Source organism: Oncorhynchus keta, chromosome 1 (assembly GCF_023373465.1).
Source record: "Oncorhynchus keta strain PuntledgeMale-10-30-2019 chromosome 1, Oket_V2, whole genome shotgun sequence".
NCBI classification, from domain to species: domain Eukaryota; kingdom Metazoa; phylum Chordata; class Actinopteri; order Salmoniformes; family Salmonidae; genus Oncorhynchus; species Oncorhynchus keta.
In genome coordinates this window covers 18,175,830-18,200,912 of record NC_068421.1, presented here as the reverse complement: position 1 = coordinate 18,200,912, position 25,083 = coordinate 18,175,830, and the positions used below count along the sequence as shown (strand labels likewise).

Here is a 25,083-nt window from a genome sequence, read left to right as displayed (position 1 = left end):
AGATTACCATCAAAAGAGCCTGCCGACTGACTTATACACTAACACACCTGGATACAAATGGGAGTAATATATTTGTATTAAGGCTCATTTTAGAATAGCCAAGACCAGAAAGATGTGTAATGCAATATCGATTGTCATCCTACTCGTCTCAAAAATAAAGTCAGCAAAAGAATACTGCGTTTCAACTGCGTTTATTTTCAGCAAACTTGTGTAAATATTTGTATGAACATAAGATTCAACAACTGAGACAAACTGAACAAGTTCCACAGACATGTAACTATCAGCAATTGAATAATGTGTCCCGGGGGGGGGGGGGCTCAAAATCAAAAGTAACAGTCAGTATCTTGTGTAGCCAGCAGCTGCATTAAGTACTGCAGTGCATCTTCTCCTCATGGACTGCACCAGTTCTTGCTGTGAGATGTTACCCCACTCTTCCACCAAGGCACCTGAGCAGGTTCTCAGACTGGGGAGATGGTTGAGTTATTTATGCAGCTATAGGTTTGGATTTTCAGTACATTACAAGGCTGCATGGTGGGACTAATGATACATAGAAAAAAGTCACATGAAAGGCATGAGCTCCGGTGTTTCTTGTTCAAGCTACACATGCTTCATTCACAATTTCACAAGCACTTGATAATATTGTCACCAGGCCTTAAATTCCCCTTGTGAGGCCATAATGCCCCCTAAAAAAAATCCACGCCTTGTGGCCAAAGTGGACGTTGTGCCCGTGGGCTGAATAGAAATATACTTTGTCAGCCAAAAAGAGGCCTAACAAACAGCAAAAGCACTAGCCTATGTCACTACTATCCCCTATAGTAGAAAAGTTGACCTATTCTATTGGTCAACTTGTCCTTCTGTGAAAATGATTTTGCCCAAACTTGAAACTATGTATGCCAGTTAGGCTCTACAGCATTTATTACGCTGATTAATGTGTTTCATTTCGAGAAGTTACTTGGCCACTAGTTGTGACACACCTTTTCAAAACATATAGGCCTATGGGCGAGGCTACATGAGGTGTGCGACTAGGATTTGAAAAAGTTGCAACATCAGCATTCACAAGTGATAATTGCTAAGGTTAATATTGTCACTGGAAAGGTTTGTGGTCATACACACATCCTTAAAAACATAGGTGCTGGGCTAATAAAGAATACTAGCATAGAACAAGGCCCGCACACCGTTAAAGCTCCCAATTCACCACTTTTACTGACAATGTTTCCATCCCAAACGGATCTACGTCCGATCAAAAAGACCTGACGAACATCCGTTTTGGATCAAAAGGTGGTCAATAAAGCAGTGAATTGGGAGCTAACAGTGTGCAGGGCTTCTTGTTCTATACTAGGCTAATATTGTCACCCATCAGACTATTAAGGTCTTTAAATATACAAAATAACGTGTGAAATATGTTTTGATTTCGAATAGACCATTATCATGGAACAGGGGCATGTAGGCTATACTCCTGTTGTAAAGCTTAGCAATGTGCTTAATATTAGAAAAGTTCAGATTAATAGTAGGCCTAGCCAATAGAAAGCTGATGGGATCCTCTTTTTGATAGAGGCCATCAAAACCTTTAATGCAATTGCATAGGCTGTCATGATGTCAGATTGATTAGAGGAACAGTAGAGTGCTGTGTACCAGGCAGTTAGCAAGTTTGGTAGGCTACTAATGACCATCAGCAGCAGAGCTTAGAGAAGCCTAATTACTCTGACTAATCGCTCACATGGAATTTGACTGTCGTCATAACTCGACCATATTACTGCCTCTCCGGCGGTCATGGTAACAGCCCTAGACACAAGTGACATTAGGAAGAGCAGACTATAACTATAGTACAAAAGTGGCTATGGAAAAGCAAATGACCTTTGATCGAGTCACACACCTACTAAAGGTGAAGCCCAAGTGAGTCCAAAACGGATTAAAACGCCATTGGACAGTGTATGAACACTTGAGTCATGCCGCAACTTGAACAATTAAATTAATTAAAACTACTAGTGACTATATAATATAACAGTGGGAACATGAGGACTTTAAACTATCCCTTAAAGCCCAGTGTTTCATTCAGTGACCGATCACTTTTAATGGGATATTTAAAAACATTACCATTTGACTGACTCAGCAGCACTGGCGTAGTGGCAACATGACCGTCCCTGACCCTGGGTGGGAGGGAGGGACAATGGATTACGGGACAGGCACAGTCGATGGGACTAGTGCTGGTGTGTCAAGACTCTGGACAGCTTACTGACGCAGCACTGTTGGTTTGTGTGGAGATTACAATGAATTCATCACTTCTCATGACCAGACAGGCTCCGAGGGGGGTGGAGTGGAAGAACTGCAGCCTGCCGTTCCTCTGGAGCGTGCTTGTCCCTCCCAGGCTTTTATTGGACAGACCGACAGAAGAGGATGTGAAATTATTTGTGATGTTCTGAAAGTTATGTTCCTGGAAGGTATGTTCCTAAGATGATCAACATGAGTAGCATGCACCTGTCTGATGGAGGGAGATGGAGTGGAAATCTGAGGGGTGTGGCACTGTCTGGCAGTATAAAGGTGACCAAATGTCATCTTGGTTGCTATTCTTCAGAGTCCTTAAAATGAGTGAATGAAGCAATGTCACTTAACTTCTATAAAAATACCTCATCACACCATCATCACATTTGTGAGAAATAGAAGGCAGGGGGGTAAAAAGAGAGAAGACTAGAAAGTGAGAGGGAGCAGAAAATAAAGATTGAGTGAGAACGAGAGTACAGTTGAAGTCGGAAGTTTACATACATTTAGGTTGGAGTCATTAAAACTCATTTTTCAACCACTCCACAAATTTCTTGTTAACAAACTATAGTTTTGCCAAGTCGGTTAGGACATCTACTTTGTGCATGACAAGTAATATTTCCAACAATTGTTTCGACAAATTATTTCACTGTATCACAATTCCAGTGGGTCAGAAGGTTACATACATTAAGTTGACTGTGACAAACACCTTGGAAAATTCCAGCATCATGTTGTGGGGGTGCTTTGCTGCAGGAGGGATTGGTGCACTTCACAAAATAGATTGCATCATGAGGAAGGAAAATTAAATGGATATATTGATACCACATCAGTCAGGAAGTTAAACGCTTGGTCGCAAATGGGTCTTCCAAATGGACAATGACCCCAACCATACTTCCAAAGTTGTGGCAAAATGGTTTAAGGACCACAAAGTCAAGGTATTGGAGTGGCCACCACAAAGCCCTGACCTCAATCCTATAGAAAATTTGTGGGCAGAACTGAGAAAGTGTGCACGAGCAAGGAGGCCAACAAACCTGACTCAGTTACACCAGCTCTGTCAGGAGGAATGGGCCAAAATTCAACCAACTTATTGTGGGAAGCTTGTGGAAGGCTACCCGAAACATTTGACCCAATTTAAACAATTTAAATGCAATGCTACCAAATACTAATTGAGTGTATGTAAACTTCCGAACCAATGGGAATGTGATGAAAGAAATAAAAGCTGAAATAAATAATGATTTATTCTATTATTCTGACATTTCACATTCTTAAAATAATGTGGTGATCCTAACTAACCTAAGACAGGGAATTTTTACTAGAGATGTTGGGGGACCAGTATATTACTGGCCACCCATTCTAAAACTGACTGCAACTCTTTGTTTAGGGTTGCTGTGATTTTACTAATTGTGGTTGCAGACGTGTATAGGGTTGAAGCATCAGCCTTCATGGACACAGGCTTTGTTGAATGCCAATGGCAGGTAATTGGTAAAAATATTTTCAAAAAGAGTAGAAGGCCTAGAGAACTGCCCTGTGGTATACCACAATTTACATGTTGAACATTAGAGAAGCTTCCATTAAAGAAAACCCTCTGTGTTCTATTAGATAGATATCATAGATTATGAGCTATGGCAGAGGTTGAAAAGCTATAACATAAGTTCTCAACAACAAGTTATGGTCAATAATATGCAAGGCTGTACTGAAATCTAACAGTACAGCTCCCACAATATTCTTATTATCAATTTATTTTAACCAATCAGCCATTTGTGTCAGTGCAGCACATGTTGAGTGCTCTTTTCTATAAGCAAGCTGAAAGTCTTAATTGTTTACAGAGAAATAGCATTGTATTTGGTCCCCCCTAAAAATCCAACAGTTTGCCTATCCCAGCTCTGCATCTGTGTGGTCATGATGCACTATGGATGTAGCCCACCCAGGTGGCTACAGGGTCAGGTGACCTATGAACATGACTGAGGTCATGGGTTCAAACTCCAGATGTCAATCATTTGGAGTGTGGGGACCATGAATGGTTCTACACCAGAAAATAAAATATGGACTGCTTCCTACCCCAGGGAATTATTCATTCATTAGGCCTATATGCAACCACCATAAACTGGTAGTAGTTTTCCATTTAATGGGTTAGTTGTAAGCCTAGTCAAATGAGTAAGCAAGGCCTACTCTGGTGGCAACGAGGTATATTAATATCCCATGCACTAAAACACATTAAGGAAAGACAAATCATTATCTATATTACTGGCTCCTCCACAGGTCCATCACACAGTAACCGGTCATCAGACACTTGTGGTTACCCACTACTCCAGGGGATAAAGCATTTACCACCAACAAACTGGAACAGATACACCGGAATAGGCGTCCGATTTGGCAAATCCACATTCGTTGTAAAAATACTGTATCGCTCTACTGTTTGCTCACGTCTGTAGACTCGCTCACAGACGTAAACTCCGCTGTGACAATGGGAAATCAAATTGAAACTGAAACCAGACATGCGAGTTCTGCAAATGTGTACACCACAATAGCGGCAAAATATTTTCTGCAAAAAAAATCCTTTCCTAATGTAAGTAACAATTCCGGTGGTCTATTCGGTGTCCCTGTTCTCGACAATATGAGGTGCTGAATGTACTGCATGTTGTCAACTATAAACATGTTTGGAAATGGTTTATTTGGTTGCAGCCACATAACCTTTTCATTATATCGTTTCGAAAACATTATAATCAGTGTATTAATCTTTCGTCATTTTCCAAGCTATTGTAAACGGTGGGATGAATTAATAAAACGTAATTTACAAGTAACGTTAGATGCCAAGTAACGTTAGTTTCTCAAGTTACCAAGCCGCGCTTCCCAGTAGACTTAATTTGATTCCGCTTGTTCTCAAAAAGTCCTAAATTATCCTTCTCATGCGGTTTGAGTCGGTGCGGTCATAAAAAACATGTACCAAAAGTTGTAAACATTGACACATTTTCTAAACATCACGAAGAAAGCACATTGAACAACACTATATAATGTGTTGAAACATGATTATATTCGACGCAATAAAATGAAACAGGCAAGATATGTTTTTACTTACGTTCCAATGGAGCCAACAGCCTCGCCTGGCGATCGACAAAGCTCTCACGAGACCAAGTTCCCTCCTTGAGCAAACCAAAAACAGTTGGACTTTGCGTCGAAGATATTCATTTGGTTTCACTCAAGCCGTAACAACAAATCTTCTGTACTGTTTCATCCGCGAATTTTCGGAAATTCGATACGAGCGGCTTCTTTGTTCCATTTCTTGGAGATCACCATTCATGTGTCGCTGACACACACACTGATTGGCCACGTCGCTCGAGGGATAGGATCGGGAATAGGTGAAGGCTCGGGCACCAGCAGAGCCATTGCTTTTCGCCGTCCTAAAGTCTACCGTTTCTCGTAGCAATGATATAACGATACAATTCAACACTGACCTCGGGGAGTGAATAAGAAGCCTAGTCTAAATTTGACAACACATCAGAAAGAGAGTTGAAAGTTTTATGCAACTAGCCTTAATTCAACTAAATATACTGAACAAAAATATAAACGTAACATTTTACCTTTATTTAACTAGGCAAGTAAGTTAAGAACAAATTCTTATTTTCAATGGCGGCCTAGGAACAGTGGGTTAACTGCCTGTTCAGGAGCAGAACGACAGATTTGTACCTTGTCAGCTCAGGGATTTGGACTTGCAACCCTTTCAGTTACTAGTCCAACGCTCTAACCACTAGGCTACCCTGCCACCCCACATAAAGAGTTGGTCCAGTGAGCTGAAAAAAAAGATCCCAGAAATGTTCCATACACACAAAAAGCTTATTTGTCTGAAATTTCGTGCACACATTTGTTAACATCCCTGTTAGTGAGCATTTATCCTTTGCCAAGATAGTCCATCCACCTGCATATCAAGAAGCGGATTAAACAGTATTCTCATTACACAGGTGCACCTTGTGCTGGGGAAAATAAAAGGACAGTTATAAAATGTGCAGTTTGTCCCACAACACAATGCCACAGATGTCTCAAGTTTTGAGGGAGCACACAATTGGCATGCTGACTGCAGGAATGGCCACCAGAGCTGTTGCCAGTCAATTTAATGTTAAGTTCTCTACGATAAGACAACGTTTTAGAGAATTTGGCAGTATGTCCAACCGGCCTCACAACCGCAGACCATGTGTAAACATACCAGCCCAGGACCTCCACATCTGGCTTCTTCACCTGCGGGATCGTCTAAGACCAGCCACCTGGACAGCTGATAAAACTATGGGTTAGCACAACAAAATAATGCCTGCACAAGCTGTCGTCCTCACCAGGGTCTTGACCTGACTGCAGTTCAGCGTCGTAACCAACTTCAGTGGGTAAATGCTCACCTTCCATGACCACTGGCACGCTGGAGAAGTGTGGATGGCAGACAGCATGTATTGCGTCGTGTGGGCGAATGGTTTGCTGATGTCAACGTTGTGAACAGAGTTCCCCATGGTGGCATTGGGGTTATGGTATGGACAGGCATAAGCTACAGACAATGAACACAATTGCACTTTATTGATGGCAATTTGAATGTGACGAGATCCTGAGGCCCATTGTCGTGCCATTCATCCGCCACCATCACCTCATGTTTCAGCATGATAATGTACGTCCCCATGTCACAAGGATCTGTACACTATTCCTGGAAGCTGAAAATTTTCCAGTTCTTCCATGGCCTGCATACTCACCAGACATGTCACCCATTGAGCATATTTGGAATGCTCTGGATCGTGTACGACAGCATGTTCCAGTTCCCGCCAATATCCAGCAACTTCGCAGCCTTTGAAGAGGATTGGGACATCATTCCACAGGCCACAATCAACAGCCATCTCTTTGCTGAAGAGATTTTTTGCTCTAATACGAGACACTGACTGGTTTCTGATCCACACCCCTACCTAATTCATTTATTTCAATTTATTTCAATTTCTCATTTCCTTATATGAACTAACAGTAAAATCTTTGAAATTGTTGCATGTTGCGTTTATATTTTTGTTTGGCATATTATAGGCCTACATAGCCACATTTTGGACTAAAGGAGCCTAACGTTTGTCCTTAGTCCAAGGACCTTCTATTTAAAGGGTGAATTGGCTCTGGAAGCCAAACAGCCAAATACTCTATTTAAAAGTAAATCAATTCTCAATTGGGGTATGGTTCTATTTATTTATTTAACTAGGCAAATCAGTTAAGAACAAATTCTTATTTTACAATGACGGTCTACCCCGTCCAAACACTCGACGACGCTGGGCCAATTGTGCGCCGCCCTATGGGACAACCGGTCACAGCCGGTTTCCGTAAACAAGCCTGGTAACATAGAAGTATGGCAGTGTAGGAACCCTAACCCTAAAAAGGAATGTATCAATTTAACCTTTGACATTTTTTATGATTTCCAATATGAAAGATAAGGCCCTTAGGCTTCCAAAACCGTACCACAAGCGATATGTATTAATGTTCAGACCGAGCAAAACTCCCCTCTCAGGCGACACCTTTGTCCAATGACTCTTCTATGTAATGGAATAGAACTGAGAGTTATGATCTAGGGCTAAGGCATACACAGCTATAGCCTTGAATACATGCTTGTAGGCTCTTCTCCTAATAGGTCTACAGAGAGTAAGTTAGGCCTACATGAAGGTAGACCAGATAGTAGACATAGGCGTAATGATTTAAGGCCTATTGATTCTGGCCTCAGGGACAGGATATCGAAATAGCATGAAATCAATTCCAATACTAAACATCACCATTGATAACAAGTCATTGTACAACCACATTGATTATATTTTGTCATTATACACATTACCATTGATCACCCGACGGTATACATATTTTTTATCGTCTTGACTGCATTCAATCTTAGAATGGTTAAAATGGTGCCTGGGGTATGCTTATTATGTGCTGTGCTCAGCCTGCATATCATTGTGTGTGTGTGTGTGTGTGTGTGTGTGGTCGGACTACCAGATGGATGTGTCTCATTGCTGTTGACACACCTGACGCTTGACTAACAGCTGCCTGCTCAGCACTTTCATAGAACTATGGAAATTCTCTTACTCTCTCTTTTCATCTCTTTCCCTCTCTCTCTCTCTCTCTCTCTCTCTCTCTCTCTCTCTCTCTCTCTCTCTCTCTCTCTCTCTCTCTCTCTCTCTCTCTCTCTCACTCTCTTGCCCTCCCTTCTTCCATCTCTCCCTCTCTCTCCCGTTCTCCCCCCTCCCTCCCTCCCTCTCTCTCTCTCTCTCTCTCTCTCTCTCCCTCTCTCTGTTTCTCATCTCAAATGTGATAGTGTTTCTCATCTCAAATGTCATAGTGTGTTTCTCATCTCAAATGTCATAGTGTGTTTCTCATCTAATTTCCTACCCGGTGTGTCACTAAACCAGATTGATTTGATCATCATATATTGACAGTCAAACTCCACCATGTTTTCTGCTCATTAAAAACCAGGAAAATGAATAACAGCCTATATTGCTTCCACTGTGCTGAACTTTCTTTCACTTCGCCTTATATGTGGGCGAGTGTTTTGTTTGCATTTAAATGTGTGTGTGTCTCTCTCTCTCTCTCTCTCTTGTCATTTCTCTCTCTCTCCCACTGCTTCCTTTCCTACCTCCTACTTATCGCTTATTATTATTGAATAAATATGAGTTTTGCATAACTGCATACTGAGAACAGATGTTGAGAGATGGAGGAGATAGAGAAGAAAAGAGAAAGACTGAGTGACGTGGCAATACATTTTGCCTACCACAGTATATTGTAAGCATAGGTATTTATTTGATTTTTACAATAATTGGGCTATGGACTAGCTAGGGCAAAAGCTTGAGTCTCAATGCTTTATCCTCTGTCCATTCCGCACAAGGGGACCAATTATTTTGTCAGAATAGGAGTGAGACCTCCCCCCACCCTCCATCTCAACCTTTTCAAATGTCAACCACTGCCTATTCAGGGTTCATCCCAAATTAGCAACTCTAATACACACACACACACACACACACACACACACACACACACACACACACACACACACACACACACACACACACACACACACACACACACACACACACACACACACACACACACACACACACACACACACACACACACACACACACACACACACACACACACAAAGAATAATTGGAACCCACAGCCTTAAGGCGGTACCAGTGACATTGCCTAAACCCCTTACAGCTATGTGTGTTTATCTGCGTGTGTGCGTGTTCTGCAGATAACATCAACACCTTCGGATGACTGTATGGCCTCCTGACCTTACAAACAAACACAATCTTATAACGAACACATGCATCGATTCACAATGAGTCACTATGCCAAAAGGATCACAGGCTTTACCGTATGGGAGAATCTCAATTGCCTACTGCTCGCGTCCTCTCTCCTCTCTTCCTTCTCAAAACCCATTGGAGGAGAAAGTCATAGGGGAGGGACCTCTGGCCTTCTCATTCAATGGGTTTTGAGAAGGAGGCGAGGAGAGAGGACACGAGGAGTATACAATTAAGATTCTCCCTCTCTGTCCACAAACGTCACCCCTGCTGTGTTTGTACTGACGTCAGCCCTCAAATGTAAGCAAGTCATTTGTGCTCGGCATGAGTCCCAGTTCCTCTGACTTTGTGCTACTCTCTGTTATTATACAATCATGATCACCAGCAAAATCTCTGATGAAGGTCAAAACCGTGTCATACTAAACTCACCTGATCCGGTGCTGGTAGGATCTATGCTGACATCTTTTGGTCAATTCTGGTCATTTCTGATATTTTAAACCATTGTACTTGTCCAGGAGGATCAGGCCTACTGCACTGTAACTGTGTACTTGTCCAGGAGGAGCAGTCCTACTGCACTGTAACTTTGTACTTGTCCAGGAGGATCAGGCCTACTGCACTGTAACTTTGTACTTGTCCAGGAGGAGCAGGCCTACTGCACTGTAACTTTATACTTGTCCAGGAGGATCAGGCCTACTGCACTGTAACTTTGTACTTGTCCAGGAGGATCAGGCCTACTGCACTGTAACTTTATACTTGTCCAGGAGGATCAGGCCTACTGCACTGTAACTTTGTACTTGTCCAGGAGGATCATGCCTACTGCACTGTAACTTTGTACTTGTCCAGGAGGATCAGGCCTACTGCACTGTAACTTTGTACTTGTCCAGGAGGATCATGCCTACTGCACTGTAACTTTGTACTTGTCCAGGAGGATCAGGCCTACTGCACTGTAACATTGTACTTGTTCAGGAGGAGCAGGCCTACTGCACTGTAACTTTATACTTGTCCAGGAGGATCATGCCTACTGCACTGTAACTTTGTACTTGTCCAGGAGGATCAGGCCTACTGCACTGTAACTTTGTACTTCAAAAAGGAGGATCAGGCCTACTGCACTGTAACTTTGTACTTGTCCAGGAGGAGCAGTCCTACTGCACTCTAACTTTGTACTTGTCCAGGAGGATCAGGCCTACTGCACTGTAACTTTGTACTTGTCCAGGAGGATCAGGCCTACTGCACTGTAACTTTGTACTTGTCCAGGAGGATCAGGCCTACTGCACTGTAACTTTGTACTTGTCCAGGAGGATCAGGCCTACTGCACTGTAACTTTGTACTTGTCCAGGAGGAGCAGGCCTACTGCACTGTAACTTTATACTTGTCCAGGAGGAGCAGGCCTACTGCACTGTAACTTTGTACTTGTCCAGGAGGAGCAGGCCTACTGCACTGTAACTTTATACTTGTCCAGGAGGATCAGGCCTACTGCACTGTAACTTTGTACTTGTCCAGGAGGAGCAGGCCTACTGCACTGTAACATTTCAAATCAAGTCACTTTCTCATATTCCTACAGTAAGTACACAATCAGGTACAATTACAGTATTATCTCTGATGAATCCTCAAATAACACTGTGCGATAAATCCTATATTTTTTCACATACAATGGTGATGGTAACAATGATGATGAGGATGATAATTGATAAGATGATGCAGTATGTAGATTTTGAAGAAAATAGAAAAGATGACTATGATCAATGTGTAAACCTCAGCAAAGAACACAGATAAGCTGATGAGAAAGACAGAACTATAGCCCAAATCTGATCTTTTGCCCAATTATTGGCAAAACAGCTGATCTGATTGGGAAAAATAACAATTAGTGGGAAAATATCAGAATTGGGCTGCTTGTGTAAATGTGTGTGAATGAAAGAGAGAGTGAGGGAGACAGAGAGAAAGAAAGAGAGGAAATAGAGCGATGCCAATATCACACTAGATGAAGTGTGATATTGCAGCTTAACAGCCTCTCATAGTGGAGCAGATGACTCATATTACAGCACAAACACCATGTTCACCTTACAGACTATCACCCAGACCAACCCTCATATAACCAACCACTCACCGGGTGGACCAGTAATTAGCCAAACAACACACACACACACACACACACACACACACACACACACACACACACACACACACACACACACACACACACACACACACACCACGGTGTAACACCTACTGTACGTGACACTCTAGCCACTCATTAGCATTTAGCTTACATCATTTTTCCAGACAGTGCACTTTCTGAAGTGAGTTAATTAGAATGAGTGTATTACCATGTCCTTGAGAGTGGTGTGGGCTGTAGTAGCAGAGGGCTGCTGCTGGGGGTAATAGGATGTCATTATTTACTGTTGTATAACGAGAGGGTCACCTAGTACTCGTTAGCCTGATACTAATGAGTGTTTTGTTTCATAGTTGATTAAAGAAGGATTTCCGCTGTTTGCACTGGGCACCGAGACGTGACTAAAGATTATCATTTATATTGTCAAGTGATCAATACAATGTAATTCTATGTAACCATTATTTATTAGTTAAGAACAAATTCCACAAAGCATTGTTTTTGGTGAAAAAATTAAATAGCTCACTTTTTCAAAGTAGCTTGCTTTATTTTTATTATGCAATGTATGTTTCTGCCTGATAATGCAATGTATGTTTCTGCCTGATAATGCAATGTATGTTTCTGCCTGATAATGCAATGTATGTTTCTGCCTGATAATGCAATGTATGTTTCTGCCTGATAATGCAATGTATGTTTCTGCCTGATAATGCAATGTATGTTTTTGCCTGATAATGCAATGTATGTTTCTGCCTGATAATGCAATGTATGTTTCTGCCTGATAATGCAGTGTATGTTTCTGCCTGATAATGCAGTGTATGTGGAAAAGACAGATTCTAAGTGACATATGATGTGTGGGTTCTTCATTTCCTGTTGTACGAGTTAGATTTCCTGTGTCATGGCTGCCTTGGCCTCGTCTCCCTGGCGCTCGGTGTTCACCTGGGAACAATGACAACATGAACACAACTCAAATTAGTTGTCAGTAATATAATGTATCTTAAAATAGGATTGGCCTCACAGTCAGAATGTCATTGGTCATGTAGTACTGTACTCACCCTGTAGGAGGAGCTCCACTCCCCAGCTCCGTGGCTGTTGACAGAGCGTGCCCGGAACAGGTAGTGTGTGTCTAGGTGGAGCCCGGCTGTCTGCAGGTTGCAGGTCTTCAGCCCCACCAGGACCACTCCCTTCCCCTCCTCCATGGCCATCCCCACGGTAACAGCATCCTGGAAGTGGATGTCAAAGGTCTCCACCTCCTCGCCCATGGGCAGCATCCAGAAGATCTACACAGACAAATAGAGTTATCATTATATTGGATAACTTCACATAGATATAAAACAATACATTTTAAGTTTATAATAAGTCCCTAGTTGCTGTGTAACTGTACCTCTACAGTGTCTCTGCTGACGATGTGCTGGTAGATGATGGGGGGCCTGGGCAGCAGGTGGCGCTCCTTATCGCTGCAGTCCCCAGCCGACAGGCCCAGCTGTTCCTCCATCACCAGCTTTCTGGGGCTCGTGGGGTTCCGGGGGCTCAGGGGGGAGTCCGCCAGGGCCAGGGTGCGGTGGGGGGTCCCTGGGCAGGATGGCACCTGCAACACCTCGCAGCACCCCTCCAAAACGTCTGACTCAACGCTGGTCGCTGATGCAACCACTGCATCCACTTCAGGGCTCTTCCAGTGGAGGTGGGTCACCAGAAGGCCCTGCAGGTCTCTAAGGAGGGCGTCAAAGTCCATCTTCACCCCCTTGAAGGGCTCCCCCTCCTGGAGAGTCAGGGCAGGGCGGTGGATGTCCCCGTTGACCTTCTGCAGCCACTGGGTCAGAGCCATGGCCCCAGTCAGGAAGGCCACGGTGTCGGGCTCCAGGAGGGCCTGCTCAGAGATCACCTCCAGCCCAGTCAGGGAGCCCAGAAGTGGAGCAGAGGTCTGGAGGAAGTCCCTGGCACCGCTGCAGGTACTGGAGGTCAGGATGTCCAGGTGGGAGAGCAGTGCCGCCTCCTGGTCTAGCAGGACATTACGGAGAGACAGGAAGCCCTCGCGCACGCGGCGTCTCTGCTCGGCACCGTCGGTGCCCGTTTGGGCCCTCAACTGATCCATGGACACCATGTCGGCTTCACACTGGGACTTCACTACAGCCACGTGACAAGGGCAGCAATAAACATCTGATACAAACTTAACTTCCTGTATTAATTCACTTTCAATTCATTTACTTTGAGTTTACTCAATTGCCACAACGGAGTAAGATGCTTGACATAATGGTTACCACCATTACTGTGGTTCACAGAGATGTGGTTTGGAGAATGTATTTTTTACTTGCAGTAATTAAGATGTGAAACCTGAACTCTGGTAGATTTTGGCTGCACTTATGAAAGCTCATTAACTGAACCAAAGCAGTTTGTGCAGCAACATTAAGACTTCAAATTAACAACATAAATCCATCAAATGAATACAAAGAAAAACAGCCCTTAGTGGAACTTATATAAAGAGTCTCAGAAACAATAGAGCAGTAGATGTGACCTTACCCTTCTCAGCCTGCTCCAGTGAATTGCGGATGCCCACCTCCCTGCGGGCACGGGCCTCGTGGACGGGTGACACGTCATGCCCCTGGTGCCCCTGCTCCATGCACCCCTGGCACCCCAGAGCTCCATCGTCAAGGCAACAGTGGGACAGGGAGCTGTCGTGGTGGGTGGGGCATGGATCGTGGCACCCACCCTCCACGGGCTCCATCAGCACGTGGGCCTGGAATGCCCGGTTGCCATGGAGTTTTCTCAGGCACTTGGCACAGTTGTTGAGGTCACAGGTGTGGCAGTAGCTCTGGGCCTCGCGCTGCTTAGAGCAGATCCCGCAGGCGGTCACCCTCAGGGATGTGTCCTTGGCCCGGGTGTTTTTGGGTTGCTTCACCCGCCTCAGGCCCTCCATCCTCTCTAGGAGCTGCTCAGATACGTTGGCCAGAAGAAGATTCTCTGGGAAGGGCCAGGCCCCACCAGGCTGGAGGGAGTAGTGAACCAGGCAACTGGGGCACTGGGAGTAGGGCTGGGCCTGTTGGGCATCAGAGGCCTTGGTGCTGGAGGGCTTCTTGCGGATGCCCTCCAGGCAGGGCTGGCAGAGGCAGTGGCCACAGGGCAGAGACACAGGCTGGAGGAGGAGAGTGTCACAGGCTGGGCAGCACAGGTGGAGAGCCAGGGAGCGGGTCATTGGGTCTAGCTCAGCTTTGGTCTGGGCATCCTGAGCGCTAGAAGGGGTAACAGGCAGGCTTAGGGTTCAGAGGAGAGAGCTGGAGAAAAATACTAATGTAGCCTACATACACCATCACTGTTACAGTACAATATCCTCCCTCCACAACTACGCCAGCCATTTTCAGATAACTACAACAGTTATTCCTGTCTATACAAACATAAAAAATATATTTGGCACTACTTCAGTACTTGTCAGGCTTTTTAAAATCAGTTTCTTACCCTATCTCCGTTCCTGTGTGTTTGGCTTTGTGGTTGGAGCGCTTCTTTGAAGATCTCAAGCGTGGCCAACAGCCAGATTCAGAATCAGTACCAGGCATTGTTGTATTAGATAAGTGATTCCTAGTTGTATTTTATGTGCTGAGATATCCTAAAGAAAACAAAGTCATTATTAGATGTCACTCATTAGGCTAGCCTACTTTATATTTGACTTATTAGCTTACATTTCCTTGCACATTCTAATAGAGATCTTTATATTTAATTACCCAATGTTGACACTTTAACACAATTAGCCTAATCTGGTTAATTCCTTTGCATTTTTCATTGGATTGCAGGTGGAGGGCTACTGAGGCACTTACGTTCTTCAGCACGTGTGTGATCGAAATGTGAATCTTGCGGGAATATCTCAACTGTTTTACTATGACGTAAACTTGCGGCCATCTATGACGTAATTATAACAGCGTCCGCGGCGGCCGTATCATGTCGTAACCTGAAGAAATTCCAAGCCCTATAATAGGGTCCGCTATGGCCTATTTCCTCATTGAGAAACAAGTTGATAAAACACCACCAAACATACCACTAAAGATGTCCACTAGATGGAGACATTGGATTAAATGTGAACTTTCAAATCAGAAGTTGCAGGTGATCCGTCTTCTCGCAATGAAGATGCTGTGTTGAGTATTGCCCTCAGTTTAAACGGTTAGATGGGCCTAATACCTTTCATAGCTTTGAAATGCCATAGTCTTAACTATATGACTAACTAGTGACCCGGCTGCTGAGTATTTCCCACTCCATTTGATTTCCCCCGAGTTGTTTTCTGTATTTAACAAATTGATCTGTGACTGCAGAATGAACGAGAGAAACAGCTAGATTCTAAAACAACTCTTTATTGGTCCATTTACAGAAAGTGCTGTAGTGACCAACCAAAGGAAACTAAGAAAACAGTCCAAAGAAAACATCAAGAAAAACTAAAAAAGCTTTTACCCATTTTACAAGGTTCATATTTATTTTCACCTTCCACCTCTAAAACAAACTCTGGGAGAACATTGGGGAGGGTTGATGCAAAGTCTAGCAAAAGTTCCAAGGGGGTAGGGGTACAGGTGTGAGAGGGGTTCAGGAGAAGAAAGTAACATGGTGGAGGTTGAGGACAAGGTCTCACGTCACAAGCACAGGTGTAACCCTACACAATTGTTGAACACTTTACATGAACTTGTAGCTAGCTAGCTATACACGGGCTCTTCAAGACAGGGTTCTCCCAGATAGAACCAAGGGACTATCCCTGGAAAGGATTACATCAAGCAGGGTCACACAGTCAAATACTCAAATGTAGAAAATAGAAACTTTCAATTTCTCCTCATGCCAGGTAAAGTAACATTTTATATTAGGCAGACTGTGTAAGATAGGGGTAAGGGGGGTTGCTGGTATTGACTACAGAACGATAGAAGATCTTTTACATTTCCATTAACCAGTTTAAGTTGGGCTTAAGTTGGGCTTGAGTTGGTTTAACTTGCCTGTCTTAGCAGACAGAAAGCATAGCCATTTGGAATGAACTGAACATAGAGATACAAACACAGAGAGCGGGGCAGGGTTTGGTGTAATATGTACAGATTTCATTGACATGGGCGGGGTTATGTGCATACATACAGAAGAAAAGAGGGGGGCTTGCTAGGTTCACGGCGGGGTCACCTACTCTAGTTAGTATCTACAGGTAAGAGGAACACATACACATTTACAAGGTTCCTCCTCTCTCGTAGTGTGTCCAAGAAACAGATCAGAAAAAGCCAACTTTCACCTGGGTGCTTATTCAGTTGTGTGCAATGTATATACACAATATTGAAGATAGAATTTAAATGCACAGAGCTGACATGGTTATTGTTTTGCATGACAGAGAAACGTGTCAGTTCTATGCAACACATTTCTGAACATTCTGTAATGTGGCACCTATATGACTATGCCTCAGGTAAGTACAACATCTCCAACAGCACATCAATCGATAACTCTTTAAAATCACCTGGACACCTCATCCAGGATGAAATAAACAGCATTAAATCAAATATATTCCATTGCAACAAACCTCCAAAATATTTTTCAGGTATTAAAATACTGCAAATCAATGCAATAATATTTTTTTCTTGTTATGCCTAAAATTGTAATTTGATGCAATGGACAGAAGGTATGATATACTGTACACAGATAACATGGTAAGGATTGAAGGAGTTTCCCTATATTGGACTGTACCATCTTAACTATCTCACTGTACCAAGCTAACTCTAGCACAGTGGACTGTACCACTATGTGCCTATGGGAAAGAAACCATTGAGAAGGATCATGGCGACCTATAGGACCACAGTTTTTCAGATGAGATTTTAGACCCTGAAAAAATAGGTGGAAATCAGATGTTTGACGAGCAATTTCAGCTGTATAGAGTATTTTAACATTTAGTTGAGTTGTTTTTTGACAGTCTCAGTATAAAACAGTAGATAAGCTGTCAGCTTGTGGACGAGGGCTTGAGGTCTGAGGTACTGACTCAGGACCACAAGATAGCGTTACAGCATTGGAGTACCACATCGTAGCCTTTAGTTAACACCACATGATTTGACATTAAGGAAAGGATTATTTTTAAATGGAGTACAGGTTGGCGTTGTTCGCTTGTATGTGAGTGAGTGTGTGTGTGTGTGTGTGTATGTGAGTGAATGAGTGTGTGTGTGTGCGGGTTTGACACGTGTGTGAGTGAGTGTGTGTGTGTGTGTGTGTGTTTGACACGTGTGTATTACTTCAGTGCTCATTCTATTCTCATCACCATTTCCATTTTCACCAGTAGGGGGAGATGTTGACTCAATTGAGAAAAATCTCAGGTCGTCTCTCATGATTAAACAATTGATTTTATGGTAATGTGTATGTTGATGCCTCAGCATGTGTGTGTGTATATTAGTGTTTGTGTGTGTGTGTGTGTGCGTCAGTGTGTATGTGTGACTGTATTCAGCAGGTTAATGTAGAGTTGTCCCAGTCCAGCTGGCCCCTCTTGCTGCCCTGTTTTACACTGAGAGCTCCTGGGACCTCCTCCTCTTCCTCCTCGCTGTCGTTTGACTCGGCGCTGGTGATGTCATCGTCTTCCTCATCCTCCTCGTCCTCTTCGCTGGCTTCTTCCTCAGCTCCCTGGGGCTCCTGGAAGTTCTGCATGGGGCACAGAGAGGCAACAGGTGTGTGACAGGTTCCGGAGCTGATTACTGTGGCCCTTGTGTATCCTACTCTGTTTCACTATGTCCCATTTCTCCCTTTCTCTCCTCTTCCCTGCCATTTGTCCCTCTGCCCTCAAACTTCAGTTACTCACTCTATTTCAGATGCTGTGATGAAGCTGACTCAGCAGCTCTCGTCACAAATGTTTGAATTCCCCTTCCCCATAAATTGTTTAGCGTTGTTACGTTCGTCGTTAGATGAATGAAACCAAAGCGCAGCGTGGAAAGTGTTCATGATTTTGAATACTGAACTCCGACAAAACACAAAATACAAAACCGAATGTAAGTTCTGCAGGGCTAGACAGAAACTATGCAAAACAATATACCACAATCTAAGGTGGGAAAAGGGGCTGCCTAAGTATGATCCCCAATCAGAGACAACGATAGACAGCTGCCTTTGATTGGGAACCATACCCGCCAACAAAGAAATAGAAAAACTAGAATGCCCACCCAAATGCCATGTTCAGCTGGACATGAACACTTGCTACGCAAAATGTAAATGTGGGTGTAATGAAGATGCCTGTTATTATGATTGAATTATGATTGATGTTCTAGCTCTGGTATGTGAGCTGTGTGATAGGCTGTTCATAGCCTGGTATACCCCAACCTGCTACAGTTGGTTTGGTATGTGAGCTGTGTGATAGGCTGTTCATAGCCTGGTATACCCCAACCTGCTACAGTTGGTTTGGTATGTGAGCTGTGTGGGAGGCTGTTCATAGCCTGGTATACCCCAACCTGCTACAGTTGGTTTGGTATGTGAGCTGTGTGGGAGGCTGTTCATAGCCTGGTATACCCCAACCTGCTACAGTTGGTTTGGTATGTGAGCTGTGTGGGAGGCTGTTCATAGCCTGGTATACCCCAACCTGCTACAGTTGGTTTGGTATGTGAGCTGTGTGAGAGGCTCTTCATAGCCTGGTATACCCCAACCTGCTACAGTTGGTTTGGTATGTGAGGTGTGTGGGAGGCTCTTCATAGCCTGGTATACCCCAACCTGCTACAGTTGGTTTGGTATGTGAGCTGTGTGAGAGGCTGTTCATAGCCTGGTATACCCCAACCTGCTACAGTTGGTTTGGTATGTGAGCTGTGTGGGAGGCTGTTCATAGCCTGGTATACCCCAACCTGCTACAGTTGGTTTGGTATGTGAGCTGTGTGGGAGGCTGTCCATAGCCTGGTATACCCCAACCTGCTACAGTTGGTTTGGTATGTGAGCTGTGTGGGAGGCTGTTCATAGCCTGGTATACCCCAACCTGCTACAGTTGGTTTGGTATGTGAGCTGTGTGGAGGCTGTTCATAGCCTGGTATACCCCAACCTGCTACAGTTGGTTTGGTATGTGAGCTCTGTGGGAGGCTGTTCATAGCCTGGTATACCCCAACCTGCTACAGTTGGTTTGGTATGTGAGCTGTGTGGGAGGCTGTCCATAGCCTGGTATACCCCAACCTGCTACAGTTGGTTTGGTATGTGAGGTGTGTGGGAGGCTGTTCATAGCCTGGTATACCCCAACCTGCTACAGTTGGTTTGGTATGTGAGCTGTGTGGGAGGCTGTTCATAGCCTGGTATACCCCAACCTGCTACAGTTGGTTTGGTATGTGAGCTGTGTGGGAGGCTGTCCATAGCCTGGTATACCCCAACCTGCTACAGTTGGTTTGGTATGTGAGCTGTGTGGGAGGCTGTTCATAGCCTGGTATACCCCAACCTGCTACAGTTGGTTTGGTATGTGAGCTGTGTGGGAGGCTGTTCATAGCCTGGTATACCCCAACCTGCTACAGTTGGTTTGGTATGTGAGCTGTGTGGGAGGCTGTTCATAGCCTGGTATACCCCAACCTGCTACAGTTGGTTTGGTATGTGAGCTGTGTGGAAGGCTGTCCATAGCCTGGTATACCCCAACCTGCTACAGTTGGTTTGGTATGTGAGCTGTGTGGGAGGCTGTTCATAGCCTGGTATACCCCAACCTGCTACAGTTGGTTTGGTATGTGAGCTATGTGGGAGGCTGTTCATAGCCTGGTATACCCCAACCTGCTACAGTTGGTTTGGTATGTGAACTGTGTGAGAGGCTGTTCATAGCCTGGTATACCCCAACCTGCTACAGTTGGTTTGGTATGTGAGCTGTGTGGGAGGCTGTCCATAGCCTGGTATACCCCAACCTGCTACAGTTGGTTTGGTATGTGAGCTGTGTGGGAGGCTGTCCATAGCCTGGTATACCCCAACCTGCTACAGTTGGTTTGGTATGTGAGCTGTGTGGGAGGCTGTTCATAGCCTGGTATATCACAACTAAAGTTGGTTTGGCAGGGTAGGCCTGATTCAGACTTAGGTTTTTGATTTCTATTCAAACCTGTACTTCGAGAGTCTGTTAATTTCGTAAATACCTTTGTTGATGATGTAACTATTCATAGGATTTTGTCATTCACCTGGAACCCCAAGTCACTGTTAATAAACTGGACAGTATTTTGCCCCTGATCCTGACTGCACTTAAGGCTGTTTCAACATCTGGTACAACACTGATCTTCCTTCCCTTATTCCTCCCCCACGGTTTTGTTTTCAGTCCCCCTCTTCACCTTACCTCCATAGGATTGACTGTGATATTGAGCGCTGAGTCATCCCAGTCCAGCTCTCTCTCTTTGGTTGTTTCTGAGCTCCTGCCCTCCTGTTGGTGTGTCAGGTGAATACGGTAGATACCTAGCACAACCACCACCACCAGGGCAGCGATACAGATCACTATCACCACTGTGGCAGCACTGGGGACTCCTGGGGGGTAAGGAAAGGTCATGTTAATATACTGTATGTTAAGTAACATGGTGCACCCACAAGCATATCAAATACTTGGTTATGCACAAAACCAAAACACTTCAGGTATTCAGTATGCACACACACATAACGAGAGCATTACCACACACACACACACACACACACACACACACACACACACACACACACACACACACACACACACACACACACACACACACACACACACACACACACACACACACACACACACACACACACACACACACACACATACAGAGAGAGAAGGTCCTAGATCCGTAATGTTGAACTGTTGTGCTGTACTATACTCTCAAAATAACATCCTGCCTTCTCTCTCTCTCCTTCAGATAATATCATGTGTGTATTCATCCAGCTACAGAGGACTCTTTTAATTGGTAATTTGATTCAGTCTACTTCCTTATTACAGAGAGAGGGGGAGGCTGTGGGAGAGGAGAAAGAAGAGAGGAGAGAGATCATTTTTTAAACACCAATCCATAGCCTTTGATCTCTCTCATGTTAAAGGCACCCCAGTGTATATACATGAATGCACACAGAATGTTACCGGGGGGTCTGTACGGTCTCCCAACAGAACAATCTACACTGAATGTTTACCGGAGGGTCTGTACGGTCTCCCAACAGAACAATCTACACTGAATGTTTACCGGAGGGTCTGTACGGTCTCCCAACAGAACAATCTACACTGAATGTTTACCGGAGGGTCTGTACGGTCTCCCAACAGAACAATCTACACTGAATGTTTACCGGAGGGTCTGTACGGTCTCCCAACAGAACAATCTACACTGAATGTTTACCGGAGGGTCTGTACGGTCTCCCAACAGAACAATCTACACTGAATGTTTACCGGAGGGTCTGTACGGTCTCCCAACAGAACAATCTACACTGAATGTTTACCGGAGGGTCTGTACGGTCTCCCAACAGAACAATCTACACATAAAGTTACCAGAGAGTCTGTACGGTCTCCCAACAGAACAATCTACACATAATGTTACTAGAGAGTCTGTACGGTCTCCCAACAGAACAATCTACACATAAAGTTACCAGAGAGTCTGTACGGTCTCCCAACAGAACAATCTACACATAAAGTTACCAGAGAGTCTGTACGGTCTCCCAACAGAACAATCTACACATAAAGTTACCAGAGAGTCTGTACGGTCTCCCAACAGAACAATCTACACATAAAGTTACCAGAGAGTCTGTACTGTCTCCCAACAGAACAATCTACACATAAAGTTACCAGAGAGTCTGTACGGTCTCCCAACAGAACAATCTACACATAAAGTTACCAGAGAGTCTGTACGGTCTCCCAACAGAACAATCTACACATAAAGTTACCAGAGAGTCTGTACGGTCTCCCAACAGAACAATCTACACATAAAGTTACCAGAGAGTCTGTACGGTCTCCCAACAGAACAATCTACACATAAAGTTACCAGAGAGTCTGTACGGTCTCCCAACAGAACAATCTACACATAAAGTTACCAGAGAGTCTGTACGGTCTCCCAACAGAACAATCTACACAGAATGTTACTAGAGTCTGTACGGTCTCCCAACAGAATAATCTACACATAATGTTACTAGAGAGTCTGTACGGTCTCCCAACAGAACAATCTACACATAATGTTACTAGAGAGTCTGTACGGTCTCCCAAAATAACAATCTACACAGACTGTTACCGGAGGGTCTGTACGGTCTCCCAACAGAACAATCTACACAGAATGTTACCAGAGAATCTGTACGGTCTCCCAACAGAACAATCTACATTATCCACTTCATTAAAGACACCCCTCCATGCACACTTCTCATGTGTCCTCTCTCCCCTCCCTTTCTCTCTCTTCATATCAGTGTGTCATCTCCTCCCTCTCACTCTCAATGTTTCTTTTGTCCCTCTCTCTCTCTCTCGCTTTCACCTCTCTCTCTCTCGCTTTCAGTTTTTTTTGACAATTTTTGTAAATAATATTTTGTTTCTTTTTCTCGTGATTTGGTTGGTTGGGTGTAATTGTGTTGTCCTGGGGCTCTGTGAGGTCTGTTTGTGAATAGAGCCCCAGGACCAGCTTGCTGAGGGGACTCTTCTCCAGGTTCATCTCTCTGCAGGTGATGGCTTTGTTATGGAAGGTTTGGGAATCGCTTCCTTTTAGGTGGTTGTAGAATTTGATGGCTCTTTTCTGGATTTTCATAAATAGCAGGTATTGGCCGAATTCTGCTCTGCATGCATTATTTGGTGTTTTACGTTGTACACAGAGGATATTTTTGCAGAATTCTGCATGCAGAGTCTCAATTTGGTGTTGGTCCATTTAGTGAATTCTTGGTTGGTGAGCGGACCCCAGACCTCACAACCGTAAAGGGCAATGGGTTCTATAACTGATTCAGGTATTTTTAGCGAGATTCTAATTGGTAAGTCAAATTTTATGTTCCTTTTGATGGCATAGAAAGCCCTTCTTGCCTTGTCTCTCAGATCGTTCACAGCTTTGTGGAAGGTACCTGTAGCGCTGATGTTTAGGCCAAGGTATGTATAGTTTTTGTGTGCTCTAGGGCAACGGTGTCAAGATGGAATTTGTATTTCTGGTCCTTGCGATTGAACCTTTTTTGGAACACCATTATTTTGGTCTTACTGAGATGTACTGTCAGGGCCAAGGACTGGCATAATCTGTGCAGAAGATCTAGGTGCTGCTGTTGGCACTCCTTGGTTGGTGACAGAATCACCAGATCATCAGCAAACAGTAGACATTTGACTTCAGATTCTAGTAGGGTGAGGCCGGGTTCTGCAGACTGTTCTAGTGCCCTCGCCAATTCATTGATATATACAGTGAGGGAAAAAAGTATTTGATCCCCTGCTGATTTTGTAAGTTTGCCCACTGACAAAGAAATGATCAGTCTATAATTTTAATGGTTTATTTGAACAGTGAGAGAAAAAAAATCCAGAAAAACGCATGTCAAAAATGTTATAAATTGATTTGCATTTTAATGAGTGAAATAAGTATTTGACCCCCTCTCAGTCAGAAATATTTCCTTCTCCCAGGTGTCTTTTATACAGGTAATGAGCTGAGGTTAGGAGCACACTCTTAAATGGAGTGCTCCTAATCTCAGTTTGTTACCTGTATAAAGGACACCTGTCCACAGAAGCAATCAATCAATCAGATTCCAAACTCTCCACCATGGCCAAGACCAAAGAGCTCTCTAAGGATGTCAGGGACAAGATTGTAGACCTACACAAGGCTGGAATGGGCTACAAGACCATCGCCAAGCAGCTTGGTAGGAAGGTGTCAATAGTTGGTGTATTTATTCACAAATGGAAGAAACACAAAAGAACTGTCAATCTCCCTCGGCCTGGGGCTCCATGCAAGATCTCACCTCGTGGAGTTGCAATGATCATGAGAACCATGCGAATCATGAGGAATCAGCCCAGATCTACATGGGAGGGTCTTGCCAATGATCTCAAGGCAGCTGGGACCATAGTCACCAAGAAAGCAATTAGTAACACACTACGCCGTGAAGGACTGAAATCCTGCAGCGCCCGCAAGATCCCCCTGCTCAAGTAAGCACATATACATGCCCGTCTCGAAGTTTGCCAATAAACATCTGAATTATTCAGAGGACAACTGGGTGAAAGTGTTGTGGCCAGATGAGACCAAAATTGAGCTCTTTGGCATCAACTCAACTCACCGTGTTTGGAGGAGGAGGAATGCTGCCTATGACCCCAATACACCATCCCCGCCGTCAAACATGGAGGTGGAAACATTATGCTTTGGGTGTGTTTTTCTGCTAAGGGGACAGGACAACTTCACTGCATCAAAAGGACGATGGACGGGGACATGTACCATCAAATCTTGGGTGAGAACCTCCTTCCCTCAGCCAGGGCATTGAAAATGGGTTGTGGATGGGTATTCCAGCATGACAATGACCCAAAACACGTGGCCAAGGCAACAAAGGAGTGGCTCAAGAAGAAGCACATTAAGGTCCTGG

At 44.2% G+C, this 25,083-nt stretch overlaps 3 protein-coding genes across 14 annotated transcripts in view; all 3 read right to left on the bottom strand.

The window, feature by feature from the left end:
* The window catches only part of LOC118392723 (SPRY domain-containing SOCS box protein 4-like), a 38,028-nt gene extending 32,220 nt beyond the window's left edge, over window positions 1-5,808 (bottom strand). For all 11 annotated transcript variants that reach the window (XM_052512527.1, XM_052512549.1, XM_052512565.1 and 8 more), the window contains exon 1: window positions 5,333-5,808. The gene's annotated coding sequence lies outside the window, so the exon portion shown is untranslated. The remainder of the gene's footprint in view (window positions 1-5,332) is intronic.
* Window positions 5,809-12,264: 6,456 nt separating this feature from the next.
* Window positions 12,265-15,635, bottom strand: LOC118394882 (tripartite motif-containing protein 42-like). Its single transcript, XM_035788499.2, has 6 exons — window positions 15,462-15,635; window positions 15,106-15,253; window positions 14,173-14,882; window positions 13,040-13,779; window positions 12,711-12,935; window positions 12,265-12,594 (listed from the first exon to the last, which is right to left on the bottom strand). The coding sequence occupies exons 2-6, from the start codon at window positions 15,201-15,203 to the stop codon at window positions 12,538-12,540; spliced, it is 1,830 nt and encodes a 609-aa protein (XP_035644392.1). The 5' UTR covers window positions 15,204-15,253; window positions 15,462-15,635; the 3' UTR covers window positions 12,265-12,537.
* Window positions 15,636-15,969: 334 nt separating this feature from the next.
* Window positions 15,970-25,083, bottom strand: part of LOC118373793 (calsyntenin-2-like) — a 516,795-nt gene continuing 507,681 nt past the window's right edge. For both annotated transcript variants that reach the window (XM_052511588.1, XM_052511644.1), the window contains 2 exons: window positions 20,897-21,081; window positions 15,970-18,276 (listed from right to left, as the gene is read on the bottom strand). In XM_052511588.1, the coding sequence (XP_052367548.1) occupies window positions 18,082-18,276; window positions 20,897-21,081 (380 nt within the window). In that variant the 3' untranslated portion in view covers window positions 15,970-18,081. The remainder of the gene's footprint in view (window positions 18,277-20,896; window positions 21,082-25,083) is intronic.